At 43.2% G+C, this 14,121-nt stretch overlaps 2 protein-coding genes across 3 annotated transcripts; one reads left to right on the plus strand and one right to left on the minus strand.

Annotated features, from left to right (window-relative positions):
- Window positions 1–1,676: 1,676 nt before the first annotated feature.
- On the plus strand, window positions 1,677–6,218 carry LOC133157573 (twinfilin-1-like). The gene is made up of 9 exons (XM_061284225.1): window positions 1,677–1,813; window positions 2,832–2,912; window positions 3,014–3,192; window positions 3,531–3,626; window positions 3,695–3,799; window positions 4,238–4,363; window positions 4,723–4,873; window positions 4,950–5,071; window positions 5,149–6,218. Exons 1-9 carry the CDS (start codon window positions 1,789–1,791, stop codon window positions 5,314–5,316), a joined length of 1,053 nt encoding a protein of 350 aa, XP_061140209.1. The 5' UTR covers window positions 1,677–1,788; the 3' UTR covers window positions 5,317–6,218.
- On the minus strand, window positions 4,617–9,006 carry irak4 (interleukin-1 receptor-associated kinase 4). Of its 2 annotated transcripts, none has more exons than XM_061284224.1 (12): window positions 8,846–9,006; window positions 8,315–8,460; window positions 8,065–8,244; window positions 7,818–7,978; window positions 7,679–7,743; window positions 7,497–7,611; window positions 7,322–7,431; window positions 6,942–7,128; window positions 6,752–6,814; window positions 6,527–6,691; window positions 6,392–6,457; window positions 4,617–5,047 (listed from the first exon to the last, which is right to left on the minus strand). In XM_061284224.1, exons 1-11 carry the CDS (start codon window positions 9,004–9,006, stop codon window positions 6,401–6,403), a joined length of 1,410 nt encoding a protein of 469 aa, XP_061140208.1. In that variant the 3' UTR covers window positions 4,617–5,047; window positions 6,392–6,400. The 2 variants fall into 2 exon arrangements, with proteins under 2 accessions (XP_061140208.1, XP_061140207.1); XM_061284223.1 differs by having other exon boundaries at window positions 7,818–7,984.
- Between the last annotated feature and the right edge of the window lie 5,115 nt (window positions 9,007–14,121).

Consider the following 14,121-nt stretch of genomic DNA (forward strand, 5'->3'; position numbering starts at 1 on the left):
TTTCGGATACGGATCACATACATGGAAGAATCTTAGCGGTGGTTTGTGAGGTTGTGTGATGCCCTCAGAAAGTAAAACAGCACCGCTTTGTTTGTATTTAAACTAACACCCCCACCCCTCAGACAGCGCTGGATTGGACCTCTCGCGCCAGTACCCTGATTTCCAAAAATAACTCTAGGCTGGGAACTTGAGAGCAGCTGATACACTGCAATAAACATGGCGGCATAATGCCATTGCTGAATGAGGCCAGGTGATATTGGAATGTTTGTATTTAAGACATCCAACAAGTTGCTGCTCATGAATGGGACTTGATAAGAACCCATTGCAATTTTGCATTAAAGGCTGGCGGAGGTGGAGGTGTGTATGTGAGGGGGGGTCTTTCCTACCTGTGCGCATCATGGGCGCACACCATACTCGGCCGTCCAACGCACCTTACCGACGCCGCTTCTCGCTCGCCCCGGCAGCCACATCAAGACCCCTACGGTGACCTCCAGACGAGGTGATGCGGCCGGAATATGTCGAGATTATCCATTTACTGCGAGACCAATTATAGCTACCTTACGGCAGCACCATCGCACCAGTGCGTCCAAAGAGGACCGGTACCGATGCCAGCGGAGGATGCAGATGTCCTGCTTCGGATAGCACGCTGACCGTAATCACACATAGCATCAGTGAAACGCAAAGTAACCTGCATGCACTTTGCGAACAGCTGACGTCATGGTTTAGGGTACGACAATACCACTTCCGCCAAGCACTGTCAAAATAAGACGAGTATTTGCACATTCGATCTGCCAAACCACTTGATTGGGTACATCCGCACATTCTGATCTCAAATCCGTATAAAACCTCCGCTTTGAGTCTACAATGATCAAATACAAGAAGCAATCCATTATGTACGTTATGATTTTGGGGTTTAAACATAAACCTGCGCGGAAATAAACTAATATGAACAGCGTGGACATTTATTGGATGCTCATTATGTCCATAAAGTCAAAGTGGCTCGAGCTGGCCTAAATGTGTTGTTTTTCAGCAAAGTATGTACTTACTTTAGATGTTCATGACACGTCTTTTCTTGTGAATTTGATTAAACTTATGAAGATAAAGTTAATTTAGAGCTCTGTAATGACAGAATTGCTACTCATTGCCTTCCCAGTTACTTCTTATTTTTTTCTTTTGTTTCCTAGACAGTGGTTATAATAGCGACCATAATGACGTCATGGCAAACAATAATGACCGTACATATACGTTGATGTTAACCGACGTAACTGTGCGTCATCTTTTTCGTTTCCTCTTGAACTTGAAAATGGCTTGTGACGTCTTAAGGCGTCTTTATCATATTCTTTTCTTATTTATTCATGTGGATCGTATCCGTTTTTCTCAGTTGTAAAGTTGATACTTTTCTATTAGTAATTGTATTTTCTCTCTCTCTCTCTCTCTCTCTCTCTCTCTCTCTCTCTCTCTCTCTCTCTCTCTCTCTCTCTCTCTCTCTCTCTCTCTCTCTCTCTCTCTCTCTCTCTCTCTCTCTCTCTCTCTCTCTCTCTCTCTTTAATTTTTTTCTTTAAATCACTGCCATATTTTTAACGACGTTCAATCTATACGCATTATTTATGTTGATTTCTTAATCGTGTCAGAAGTAAATTTAACTTTTTTTTGGTTCAATATGAATAAAATGCTGACGTCGCTACCGGGGCGGGTCTTATGGCTGCCGTTCGCTTCCTACTTCTTCGCTTCCCTGGTTTTGACTGATCTCAGCTGCTCGAACCTTTCCGCGGACGAGAGACGAACACAATGTCACACCAGACGGGCATTCAAGGTACAGTCCCGTCGTGTTTGACTAGACCCGCTTTGTTGTGCCAATCCGATCCTGTATTTCAAAGTAAAGGAAGTGCGGAACCAACCAAAGCGGTCAAGTTCGCTAATCGCAGCTAGCTTGAGCTTAGCCTGATGTGTGATGAGAGGTTTACACTTTTTCAAGGGAATTTAAATCGAGTCAGTAGTCACTTAAATCGTGATAATTGAATGTGTTTCCCACGGCGAAATGTCTCGTTGTGGTTTTAATCCTAGCGGGAAATCGTGTAATGACAGGTTATGCATCAGAATGAACGGGTGACGCCTTTATTCAACCCAACCAGTGTCTGACTGGCCTGTTCCCCCAGCAAGTGCTTACTCATGAATGGGATCGATCGGTCTCCTAAACGCATCACGTGTATGATGCGATTGAAATACTGACAAGTCGCGAGTTTGTTTTTGTGTTAGCCCCTTTGATTGATTTGTATCGGAGGGCATGTCAATAAAACGATTGAAAGACTGTTTTCCATCGTGTGAGACCTCCATTTGACCTTCTTTTCTGATTAAAGTAACTGGATTTGATCATTTCGCTTCGCTGTTCCCCAAATTATGTTATGATCAAATCTGTTTTTGTTTACCTGTCTATGTGGCATCCTATAATGACAGGCGGAACAATTAAATGTTCTTCCACTAGATGGCAGAAGTTACAATTAACTTGTGTAGCAACCTGTTGCCATTCATAGAACAGAATAATAGCTTTGTTGTCAACAGGCCAAGGCACTGAGATTAAAGTGAGACATGGTGATAGATATCACTTTGCAAAGTGGAGCAAGTGCAACCCTCAGATTTGAATTTCAACCCGCTTCAAATGTGATGCCAACACCGAAGGGTCCCATGATATTAGAGGAACATGTTACTTCGAAGAGGAAATGGCACTCACTCGTTGAAAAGAGTCTGTCTGCTCAGAATAACACGAGTATTTATTTTGGAAGAAATGTTTCCAGATTAAAAAGTCAAATTTTTGATTTTGAATTCTTTCCCAGCGGGCAATGATGTGAAGCAAATATTTGCCAGCGCCAAGAGCGGAGAGCAGTATCGAGTGTTGAAGATCGTAATTGAGGATGGTAAGCGCCTTCCGAGTTCCAATAACCGTTATCATCTAGTGACCACCAAGTCGTTGACACGCGTGACCAAAACTGGTGTTTCGACTCGTGTGCATCTCCAGAGCAGCTGACGTTGGCTGACGTCAAGGAGGCGTCCAAGATGTGGGACCAGGAGTACGATGCGCTAGTGCTCCCCCTGCTGGAGGACAGCGTCCCCTGTTACATTCTTTACCGACTGGACTCCAGCAACAACCAGGGTTACGAGTGGATCTTCCTCGCCTGGAGTCCGGAGCGCTCTACTGTAAGGCTGCTATTATTTATTTTTTTTAACATCTGGACGGGTGTGGTTCTTTTTCCATGCCTCCCGGGAAAGTGTTTTTGGTTCTGCATTATCAGCTGCAGAACGAGTCGGAGTTCAGCATTCTTGGCGCTGAAAGTGCAGGCTCAGGCTTGTCCGGAACGTGTGAACTCATTTCAAAACATGACTGAGCAGCTTTGACGCGTTTTCTTAAAGCTGAAGGGAAAAAAAAAAAAGTTTTTCAAGAAAGATGCCCCAAAAAGGACATTTTGGTTAACACGTCACAGATCTTGATACAAACTTGCCCCAACAATAACCACCCGTTTGTATTTTTTTAACAGGTGAGAAACAAAATGCTTTTTGCTGCTACCAGAGCGACACTGAAGAAAGAATTTGGTGGCGGCCACATCAAGGATGAGCTTTTTGCCACTACAAAAGTTGGTCACCATTCACATCAATAGGTCAAAATCTTCTTCTCTCACTAACCAATCCTTTTGTCCCGCAGGACGACATAAACCTCAATGGCTACAGGAAATATTTGACCTCGCAGGCGGCTCCGCTGCCCCTCACCGCTGCCGAGGAAGAGCTGAGACAGATAAGGCTACACGAGGTACACGCGTAGAACGGAAGCATGCTCTGCACACAAGGTCAGCAGCAGTAAAAAAGATGCTGACTCATTAGAATGGCAGCAGGAGAAAGAGAGAGACTTCTGGGCTAATGCAGGTCACACCCATAGCAAAACCTCGCCCGTCCCCGGTGAGGGTATAAACAATTATACGCTCTCTGGACATTTCACAATCAAATGACATCCAATACACGATGACTTTGTCTTTGACCATATATGGAAATGTTAGCAGACGCGAGCGGTGTCTTTGCGCCACTCACGAAAGGGGACGTAACATTAACTCATTCACTGCCATTAGATGTTAAAGAACCATTTGAACTGGGCTGAACGTGTTTATGGATTCTGATTGTTGGCGACTCAAGCAGCTAATATTTATAAATGCTGCGTATCTTCATTTCCTTTTTACGTCTGCGGTGCGTTCAGGTTCAGACGGACATTAGCGTGGACAGTAAGCACCAGACTCTCCAAGGCGTGGCCTTCCCCATGGACCGCGCTGCCGTCTCGGCACTGGAGCGCTTCAGAGACAAGGAAATCAACTACGTGCAACTGGTGAGTGACAGGAGAAGCCGCAACGTGACGTTACATGGGACGATCCGCCCCGTTGCCTTTTGTCACGTCTTCTTTGGAGGCATTGTGCATGGCTGGTTACAATGGCTTTTTTTTGGGGTGGTGGCGGCCTAAAAGGCCTTTGTGAGGTTTCTTTGTCATTGTGCCACATGATGCGAGTGTTGCGTACAAAAAGCTAATTGTGCTTGAGCTTTCTGATTTACATATGGGAAATATTGGAAATGAATCCAGTCGGTTTTGCTAATCGGATGCTAAAATTCAATTTATTTGGTTGCATTGAAGAGGTTAGCCGTTAGCGTGTTTACCATACATAAGCCAACTCCGTCCCCTTGGCCCGCCAGGAAGTCGACGCCGAAAAGGAGCTGATCTGCTTGCGCAGCACCGAGCCAACAGACCTGAGGAGCCTGCCGTCGAGGATCCCCAAAGATGCGGCGCGCTACCACTTCTTCCTCTACAAGCATTCCCACGAGGGCGACTGCTTGGAGTCCACGGGTGAGTCGACAGGCGAGAGTTTTTTGCCTCCGCCTGTGCTGTGGCGAGCTCTTCATCCTTCTCTCTCCTTTTGCAGTCTTTATTTATTCAATGCCGGGGTACAAGTGTAGCATCAGAGAGAGGATGCTCTACTCCAGCTGCCGAAATCCTCTGGTTGACATGGTGGAAAACAAACTGAAGATTGAGATTGAGAAAAAGGTGAAAAGTTTGTTACATCACCAACAAATCTTAAAAAAAATGTAACTACAATGAATCTCATGCTCGTTTTTCCTTAGTTGGAAATCGACAACGGCGACGAGCTGACGGGTGAGTTCATGTACGAGGAAGTGCATCCCAAGCAGCACGCGCACAAGCAGGCCTTCGCCAAGCCCAAGGGTCCTCAGGGGAAACGGGGCGGCCGCCGTATCACCCGACCCCCCGGCGACGGCCAAGAGGACGATTAAACTCGACCTCGGCGTCTACACGTTCCATAGTGGAACATTCCTGAGATCGGGGCGATCGTATAAAACACGGAAAAAAGAAAAAAAAAATTCTCCCCATGATCTCACGTTCCCATCAACGAGCCAGCTATGCACGCAGAGGACAACGAAGCAAACGGCACATTTCAGCAGTTTCCATTTGTAGCTTGCCAAATGGAAGCCGATTAGTCCGTGTAGTTACATTCCCAATGAGTCAAAGTTGAGCCCCTTTTTTGCCCGATCTTAGCGTGACTAATGTGAACTTTAGCCAAAATAACAACCCCCCCCCCCTTCCATTTTATCTTAAAAACAAAAAATTCCTTGCACCTTGCATTCCTTCAAATCCATCACTTGGTATCTAACTGTGCACAACCTCGAGGTGCTCCGAAAGCAGAGATGATGTAATGATCCAAATGGTGTCTCCTGATTTTAACAGTGCATTTTATATTACAATTTTGTTTTGATATCACGAGTTTACCTGGAGAGAAGAGAAAAAAAAAATCGTCTGCTGAGAATCTTATTTTTCTATGCAAGTGCTGTAATTGTACATATTGTAGCCGTGTGTATGCGTGTGTGTTCTGGTGACCATGTCGCTGAGGGGCTTCCACTAAAATGTCATCCATCAGTCATGTTCCACGCGATCAGAATCCCAGAAAGAGTTGGGGGAGGGGCTTGCTACAGAATAGGAAAGGGAATATTTGTGTTGATCAAAATGTTGCCACGGTTAGCCACTCGTCTACTGATGACCTAACATTAGATAAACTACCAAGCTCACCTCATGTTCAAAACGTAGTGTCACTAGGAATAGAGACGAAAACTCATGTGGTCTTATTTGTTTTCCTACAGATGTTTTTCTTTTTAAAAAGAATTAAAATATTTAAATTGCACATTCTCTATCGATTTATTGCAACGTGTGTTTCCCAGCTTTGGTTTTCTTGCGCGTCATGTGACAAATACGTGTGCCGTGATTCGTTAAGTAATCAGATTATTCGTAATTATTTTAAAATACTTTACTGGTCCGTGTTCTGTGTGGATTCAAATTCAGAATGTTCATATTCACCTTTTCGTTCTATGCGTAAGACTCCAGTGAAATGATTCTGACCACTTCATTGAGCTCGGACAGCACCTGTCAGCAAAAACGGCAATTTTAGTTGGGTATTATTTTATCGAGATTATTGAGAAACGCTTAATGTACCTGTGTGATGAGCGGCCGCCTGTTCTTCCTCTCGTGCAGACAGTTGCCGGCCAAAGAGTAGACACTCTCTACCTGGCTCACAGCCCAGTCGCTCATGCGCTTGTCCACAAAGGCTTCCAGAGTGAGCTCCTCGTCTTCGTCGTCAATGTCGTGCCGCATCTCCATCTGCCGCAATGAGGTGGTGTCATTTGAGAAAAGCTGACGATATGGAATTTGGAGTATTACCAAAAGCTGCGGCTCACGATTTTGGTCTACCGGGGAGAGTCCGGACAGTATTTCTAATAGTACCTGTGGACACCAAGGAGCAGGATTATTATTTGTTTTGCAAGGTGATCTACAATGAACATAGGGGCCCCAGAACAGAACCCTGAGGGACTCCTGGTTGTTAAGTTTGTCAAACTTTGAGAGAGCTTACCACTCCAAAGCTGAAGACATCCGATTTGGGCGTGATCTCGCCCCTCAGTGCCTCGGGTGCCATGTAAGAGCAGGTACCGACGATCCTTTCCGTTATCATGGTCGTTGCAGTATGCTTGGCCGAAGCTCTCGTCAGACCAAAGTCTGAAATTTTAGCCACCATATTGTCATCTAATAGGATATTTGCACTGCGGAAAAGGACGAGAACACAAATTTGCATATGCTCGGTGGAATCGGTGACTCATATTTGAAAGGTTTTGGCATTTTTGGTTTGACATGCTCACGCTGGCGAAAGGAGATAGTTCGGCCGTGCTCAATTAGGACACGGCTGGAAGCGATATGACTGAAAGTAGCAAGGTCACTAGTCAACATTTATGATACCTTTTCACATCTCTGTGGACATGATGATTGCTATGCAGATACTCCAAACCATTTGCTGTGCCCTTAGCTATGAGGCACCTCTGTCGCCAGGACAACGGAGGAGTTTCTTCCTATTAAAAAGAAAAAATGTCAAAGTTGCCAAGAACAAGAGCAACAATTTTAAAATGGCGCTCACAAAGCAAGCCAGTCTGTCCAGTAGAGATCCGTTGGCCATGTAGACATACACCAAACACGGGTATTCCCCGTCACTGGAGAAGCCCACCATGTCCACCAGATTGTCATGTTTCAATCTGTCAAAAAAATAAGAGTTCAGTATGGATGTTTTTTCCACGGCCAGTCATTCGCTTCAAAACTTACATCGTCAGCGTTTGAACTTCTTGATTGAACTGAATTCGCAGCTCCTCGGGCGAGATGTCCTCTATCTGCGTGAAATTTCATTCATCATGTGACACCACGTGTGTGATTTGGGTGCAAAATCTGTTTTTGTTTTACACACCAGGTTGAGTTTTTTCACAGCCACTGGTTTGCCCCGCAAGAAACCTTTAAAAACCGTCCCGAAGCCTCCTTCTCCGAGTCGGCAGCCGCCGTCGGACGTGGGCCGCTCGTCAAAGTTTTGGGTCATTTCCTTCAGCTCGTTGTATGAGAAACTTGTAAAACCTGTCACTTGAAAGCAAATGGATAATATAGTACTCATAAGAAATCTCTTTATGTTAGCATTAGGCACAAATGAAATTGTTTTCCACCTCTTGTGTGGTATGGTTCATCATTCTTCGGCTTGATGGGCGTATGTCGTTCATCAGCTACTGGCTCTAACGTTGTCCTCTCTGTCGGAGCTATCCTACAGGTCGGCAAAGTTGAACGTGTGCTGCTGGGTTCTGCTGCAGGAGAAGCAGGTGATGGTGGCTCCGCGGAGAGCATCTCTTCTGAAGTGGGAGACGTAGCACGTATGGGTCAATATGGCTCGTTTATTGACATTTGGAACGTGGATCGTACCAGGTAACAGCACACTGGCGGCCGCCAGTAACTTGTGACTCTTGAGAATGTCCACCAATTCTCCCACTGTGGCGTTGAACATGCCCAACTCACGCAGGAGCTCCACTGTGGGGCTCTTCCCCTGAGCAACAAGTCCTTCAAAACGCCTACAAGCACACACATTAACATTTGAAATGGGATTCAATTGCCTGTATATCTAAAAAAAATATATATATTTATATATATAAAAAAAAAATATATATATATATATGTTTATATATATTTTTTTATATAAAGTTATTTATTTTTATACCTGGCATGTATAAATCTATCTTTTCGTTTCATTTTAATTTTTTTTAGTAGATGCATTTTTATTTTTTAGAAACAAAACTAAATGGGGATAGAATGGAGATTGATGGAGAGACAGACGGATAGATGGAATGACATACATACATAGATTTTTACATAGATACATAGATAGATAAGAAAGCGTACCTGACATGATGCATAGATACATAGATTTGTATGTAGAAAATAGATAAGAATGCATACCTGACATGATGCTGAGTGTACCTCAACTGGCCGTTCGACTTCCGGATGGAAAAGATGACGTTCTTCCACAAGTCTAGAGAGTCTAAAAAGTCGGCCACTTGACGAAGTATACTGTAGGGAAGTTTACGAACATAAGTCGAGCGAGTCACCGACTCGTTCATTGTGTCACAAAACACGAGCTGGTGAGTATTTATTACGCTTCTCTACGACGACATGTTTTATAAGTGTGGCGGTTATATGTGTGTGTTTTTCCGATATTGAGCAACTTCCTCAAGTGAGGTGCCTCCTCCTCCGTCATGTTTTGCGGAAATAAGATAAAATGTAATTTTACTAAAAATTGTTAGTACACCCTGTGTTAGAATAGATGAGGATAACGAACACTATTGTGTTAGGTGTTTTTTATAAAGTTTAAAGTTTTTGGTTTTTCACATTTTTTAACTGGGTTACAGTGACATCTAGCGGTTGCGGTTAGGACTACACTCCACAGTTTCATTCATTTATTCATCAATGCAAATAACGTTGATTATTTTGAAAAATACCAAATGGCGGCAAGTAGGGTCGCTATAAAATAGAATGAAGTCACCCAAGTCAATATGCAAAATTGGAAACTAAGCAAACGAGAAGGAACTGGTTGCCAAAAAGCATAAAAGATGAAAAAACATGAAATGATGTAATCAAGATATGCGAAACATTTATTTAATTGCCTCATTTTGAAAGTGGCCCTCGTATTAACATTATAGTGGATGACACTACTTTAAAAAAGCTTTGAACTAGCAATGACTACATTCTCCCACTCTTAATAGTCAGTTTTTTTTTCTTCACTGTGCAGATGGTGAGAATTAACCTCCATGAAAAAAATACATCACTACATAAACTTCAATTAAGCTATTTTGTATGAAAAAGCCTAATTAGAGTCATTAGTGCGTTTTTGGTGTGTGTATCCTTATTTTCCTTTAATACCCGTCAACCTGGTTTATGAGCTCATTCAGTACTCAGCTGGGTGTCATGAAAGGTGTGTGCTAAGATTTCAGCTTGAGAAAGCAAAAATTCTCAAAGGTTTGACATCAAGTCAGTACCATCTCCCAAAATATAACATTCTTGGGTTTGTAACGTGACGAACATTAAAAGGCAGTTGTATAGTAGGCCTAAATGTTCACTAAAAAAATAGCTTCTAGTCCTAAAAATTAAGTTGCGTAGTCGGGGTGGGGGCGGGGCTTAATCAACAGTGATCGTAACCCACTTAAAAATGGCTCAGTAGTCGGCCGCAGAAGCACATCTTACAGTTGCTGTGAATAATTAGCCGTCTGGTTTCTCGCCCAGCTCATTAGCGGTCTTGCATGTTACATTGCAAATGTGCCGAATAGAAAAGAGAAGCGTGTTAGTTCCCAGAGGACAGCAACACAAAGCTGCTTGTCCCTAATTATAATTTCAAAAAGCCGATGATTTTTTTTATTAAGCATTGAAAAGGCCAATATTAAAAGCACGCTGTAGGTCCCCTTCTCACCCATAGAGGGCAGCAGCTCCCTGCCCCTTTCTCATTGGGAGCAGCAGTCTCACTCCACAACCCAGATGAAGAACCAGAAAGGGGGCCTCATTTCAACGGCAATTAAAGAGGCTTCCCGGCAGTTTTAAACTATATTGACAAGATGGGTGATCTACCAACCACCACACGTTTTACGGATTAGTTTCAAAAGCCTTGCATTTCGTCTTGTATACAAGCTCAAGTTCTTGTCCCTGTACGTGAATGAACCTCAATGGACTGATGAAGTCAAGCGTTTCCCGTGCGAAATCGTCTTTCGAACCGTGTCCCAGCTCTGTGAGGTGGCCAACGGGTCCAAAACACTCGAAGCCGGATGTTATCGTTGTGACTGGAAAGCAGCCCGCTTTCCAAATGAGACAGTCGAGATGCCGGATTTAAAGGGAAGAAGAGGAGCCGCTTCGATTGGCCGGGAATCAACTTGGCTGTGTTCACGCCCACAACGGCGCAAATCCAAAAGAAGGAAAATCACACCCATGTGAGGTTTCACTTTGCGCTAAACTTGCGCTGGGCACGAAAATAAGAGCCCTTTTGTCATCTTATTATCCTTGACCCTGGGGTGATTTAAAGTGTCTGTGTCGACTTTTTAAAGCAGGCACCGTAAATAGCGATCTATTCCTTCCTCTTGCCTTTCAGCACAGAGCAGTGTAGAGATGACACGCAATACATCACCGTCCTGATTATCTGAAGCCTCGCTAATGTGCTAAGACTGACATCACGTTATTCATACAGTACTTTTTTTCCCCCCCTCAGTCAGACTCCGCAAAAGCCGCAAGATGACCCCGAACTGCATTTCTGTCGACAAACATACATTGCACAGTCTGACATTAACATTAGAACACAGCATTTGAACAATTTACCGAGAATGTATTCAAGAAATATTGAAAAACAGCACCATCTAGTGGCGACTATTCTTAAATAGATCATCTGATATCAGGCGCGTGGGGGGAGTCCAAGCTAAAGCCAGCTAAGAAAGTCCTGTCATGCATCCTCGCTTCTTATCGCATTGGGCATCACAGCGGCAATGCTGGAGCCAGCTCCTCACACTCCATTTGGCTCCAAAGTGATGGATGTCCAACACTAATCCCAGGGAATGCTCTCTGGCCCATGTAAAGCTCAAAAACTCCTCAGTAAACACATACAACCATCACACGGGGTCCTCCTCCGGGAGCTAACGTTGACAAATTGGGGCGTTTCGGACAGATGCCAGAGTTAAGTGATGGGGAGACTGGCCCGGGCTTTTTATGGCTCATATATTTTAAGTGTGATGGAAGCAAACAGGTTGTTTGTATGTTTGGAGGCTATTTCCAATGCAAGCATTCACGCGACGGTCGGTTGCAGTGATTGTTGTTATTATGTTCAGTGCGATGGTCAACACTGGGTCAAAGCTAAGCAGGCGTGCTGTGTAAGCAGAAAAAAAAAAAAAAAAAAAGGGGGAAAAAGGCTGCGGCGACTTAAACAAATCATACAAAGCGATTTTAGTACAGTAGAAATTGTAATATGGAAAATAACTAGCCCAAATTCCACCCCATTAGAAATACTGTAAATAGTGCTCGTTGTTAATAAAACTTTATTTATGCTGTACAGGTTGGATTTTAATCAGCATTTAAGCAGTTCACAGATGCCAGAGGATTATTAATTAATTGATTTGGAATTTAATATATTTTATTATATTTTTATTTTATATGATATATTTTTATATATTTATATTATATTTACCTATTTATATATTTTTATTATATTATATTTTATCTGTTATCATTTTGAGTTTTATTATATTTTTATTTTATATGATATATTTTTATATATTTATATTATATTTACCTATTTATATATTTTTATTATATTATATTTTATCTGTTATCATTTTGAGCCTCACTGACTTGTATGATTTTTAACACGCTGCTATTTTTCCCCAACACACGGACAGGTACATGCTGGAACCAGAATTTTCTTTCCACTCACTTGAATTCCAATTGACCTCTTTTTGAGGAAAACAAGCAAGTATGATTACACGTTACGTTTTCAAATTAGAGAACACAACAGCCGACGCAGGATGCTGAACATGTTCAGTCACAGTCTGTTTTGGAGTCGGGAAAAAAAGAACCGCCGATCACCGCTACCACGCCTTTGGTCCACCTAGCAGAAAGTATGAACAGTCGACCTTTTGGTGGCCTTCTGTTGACCCTTCGGGGAGCCCGCAAGTCTCCCTGAGCACTGCACCAACACGCATGTTTCCATTGTTCCACGTGCGATTGCGTCCGTGATGCAATCTGAGCGGCCCGAGGCCACGACGGGCACTCGCGCTGTTTCCGGAATCGTTGGCAATCTCTTTTCTTTGTTTGTTTTACCTCACGTCGGATGGAATTTCCCGCTTATCTAAATCCAATAATGACCTCAAGCTCGATGTCAAAACACTTTCCGTTATTATCTGGCATCCCTCTCCTCCCTCGCCTTTGATGGCGTAAGAGAAGCAGAACTGCGCAGCCTTGTTGAATCTGCCGACTTGTCAGGATGCTTCACCGGAAAAGCTGGACCTGCAATTTGTTTGTGTGAGAAGTCTGGAATCACTGCTGACTTGGCCATGATTAAGACCTGGCTAGACTGTGTGCGTGTTTCTTAATTCCTTTTATGATTAGAGTACGTCGGAAAATATACACAATAAGTCATGCAAATAGCTTCGACACACGCATCAAGATGTTTCATTGTTTTGATAGTGTTGAAGAATGTAGAAAAATAGATTTGTGAAAATGTTGTAACTAGTAGTTTAAATCTGACCTGGAAGAGAAACAACAGTGGGCGTGTCCCATTGACTTCAGTTGGGAGTGCCACAGAGATCAATTTTAGGTCCACTATTGTTTTCAATTAAAAATATTTTTTCCCTGCGTTTACTACTGCGTCTACTGGCACATTTACGATGCATATTAAAAATCAAATAACAGTAATCACATGAAACAAAGTACTTGGATCTCATTATAGACAATTATTTCAAATTCCAAAATTTGGACAGTCCATCCATCCTGAACCATTGTGTTTAGCCTAATGTACCTAATGAAGTGTCCGCTGAGTAGATTTATGTCACCATACAAATGTTTAACGTCAACAAGTCAGACAATAATCTTTTTAAAATGTGATTTATGGTGCTTTTGTGTGAGACTAAAACAACTCACGGTGAAAATGGATTGCCACTAGAGTGATGGCCTCGAGACCCACACTGGGTTTGGGTGTGTTGGCAGCTTTGTTGAACTTGCGGGGGTCTGGGACACTCCGAGCCGATGTTGATTAGCTTTTAGTTTGCCGGCTGCTCTCAGCAAATACATCTTTGTGTTTAGGGTGTCACTTTGCATTCTTTCGGACCCTGAGTAACCTTGTTGCTGAACGCTAGCTCATTAGATTATTCTAGATAAATGTAAAAAAAAAAATCTTAAAAGGTTAGAAAAATATTTTGTAGATATTTTATTTAATGGCTCACTGTGGGATAAGAAATGGGCTACAGATGTGCTAACCCCTAGGACACCCCGCTGCCCGATACCGTCATTGGCAAAGTTCCGTCCCTTATTACCTCCCCCAGGGTTTAACCTTACTCGTCCGTGCAAATTGCCTCACTAAACTCATTACTTTCTTAATGGGACCCATCGTTTGTGTTTTATGATTCAGAGACGCAGACACCAAAGACCTCGAGGGGCCGATGGGCTTGCATGCCATGCGAGGAAGCAGCGGGACGGACACCTGTGTCATG

This window comes from Syngnathus typhle, linkage group LG7 (genome assembly GCF_033458585.1).
Source record: "Syngnathus typhle isolate RoL2023-S1 ecotype Sweden linkage group LG7, RoL_Styp_1.0, whole genome shotgun sequence".
Taxonomy (NCBI): Eukaryota; Metazoa; Chordata; class Actinopteri; order Syngnathiformes; family Syngnathidae; genus Syngnathus; species Syngnathus typhle.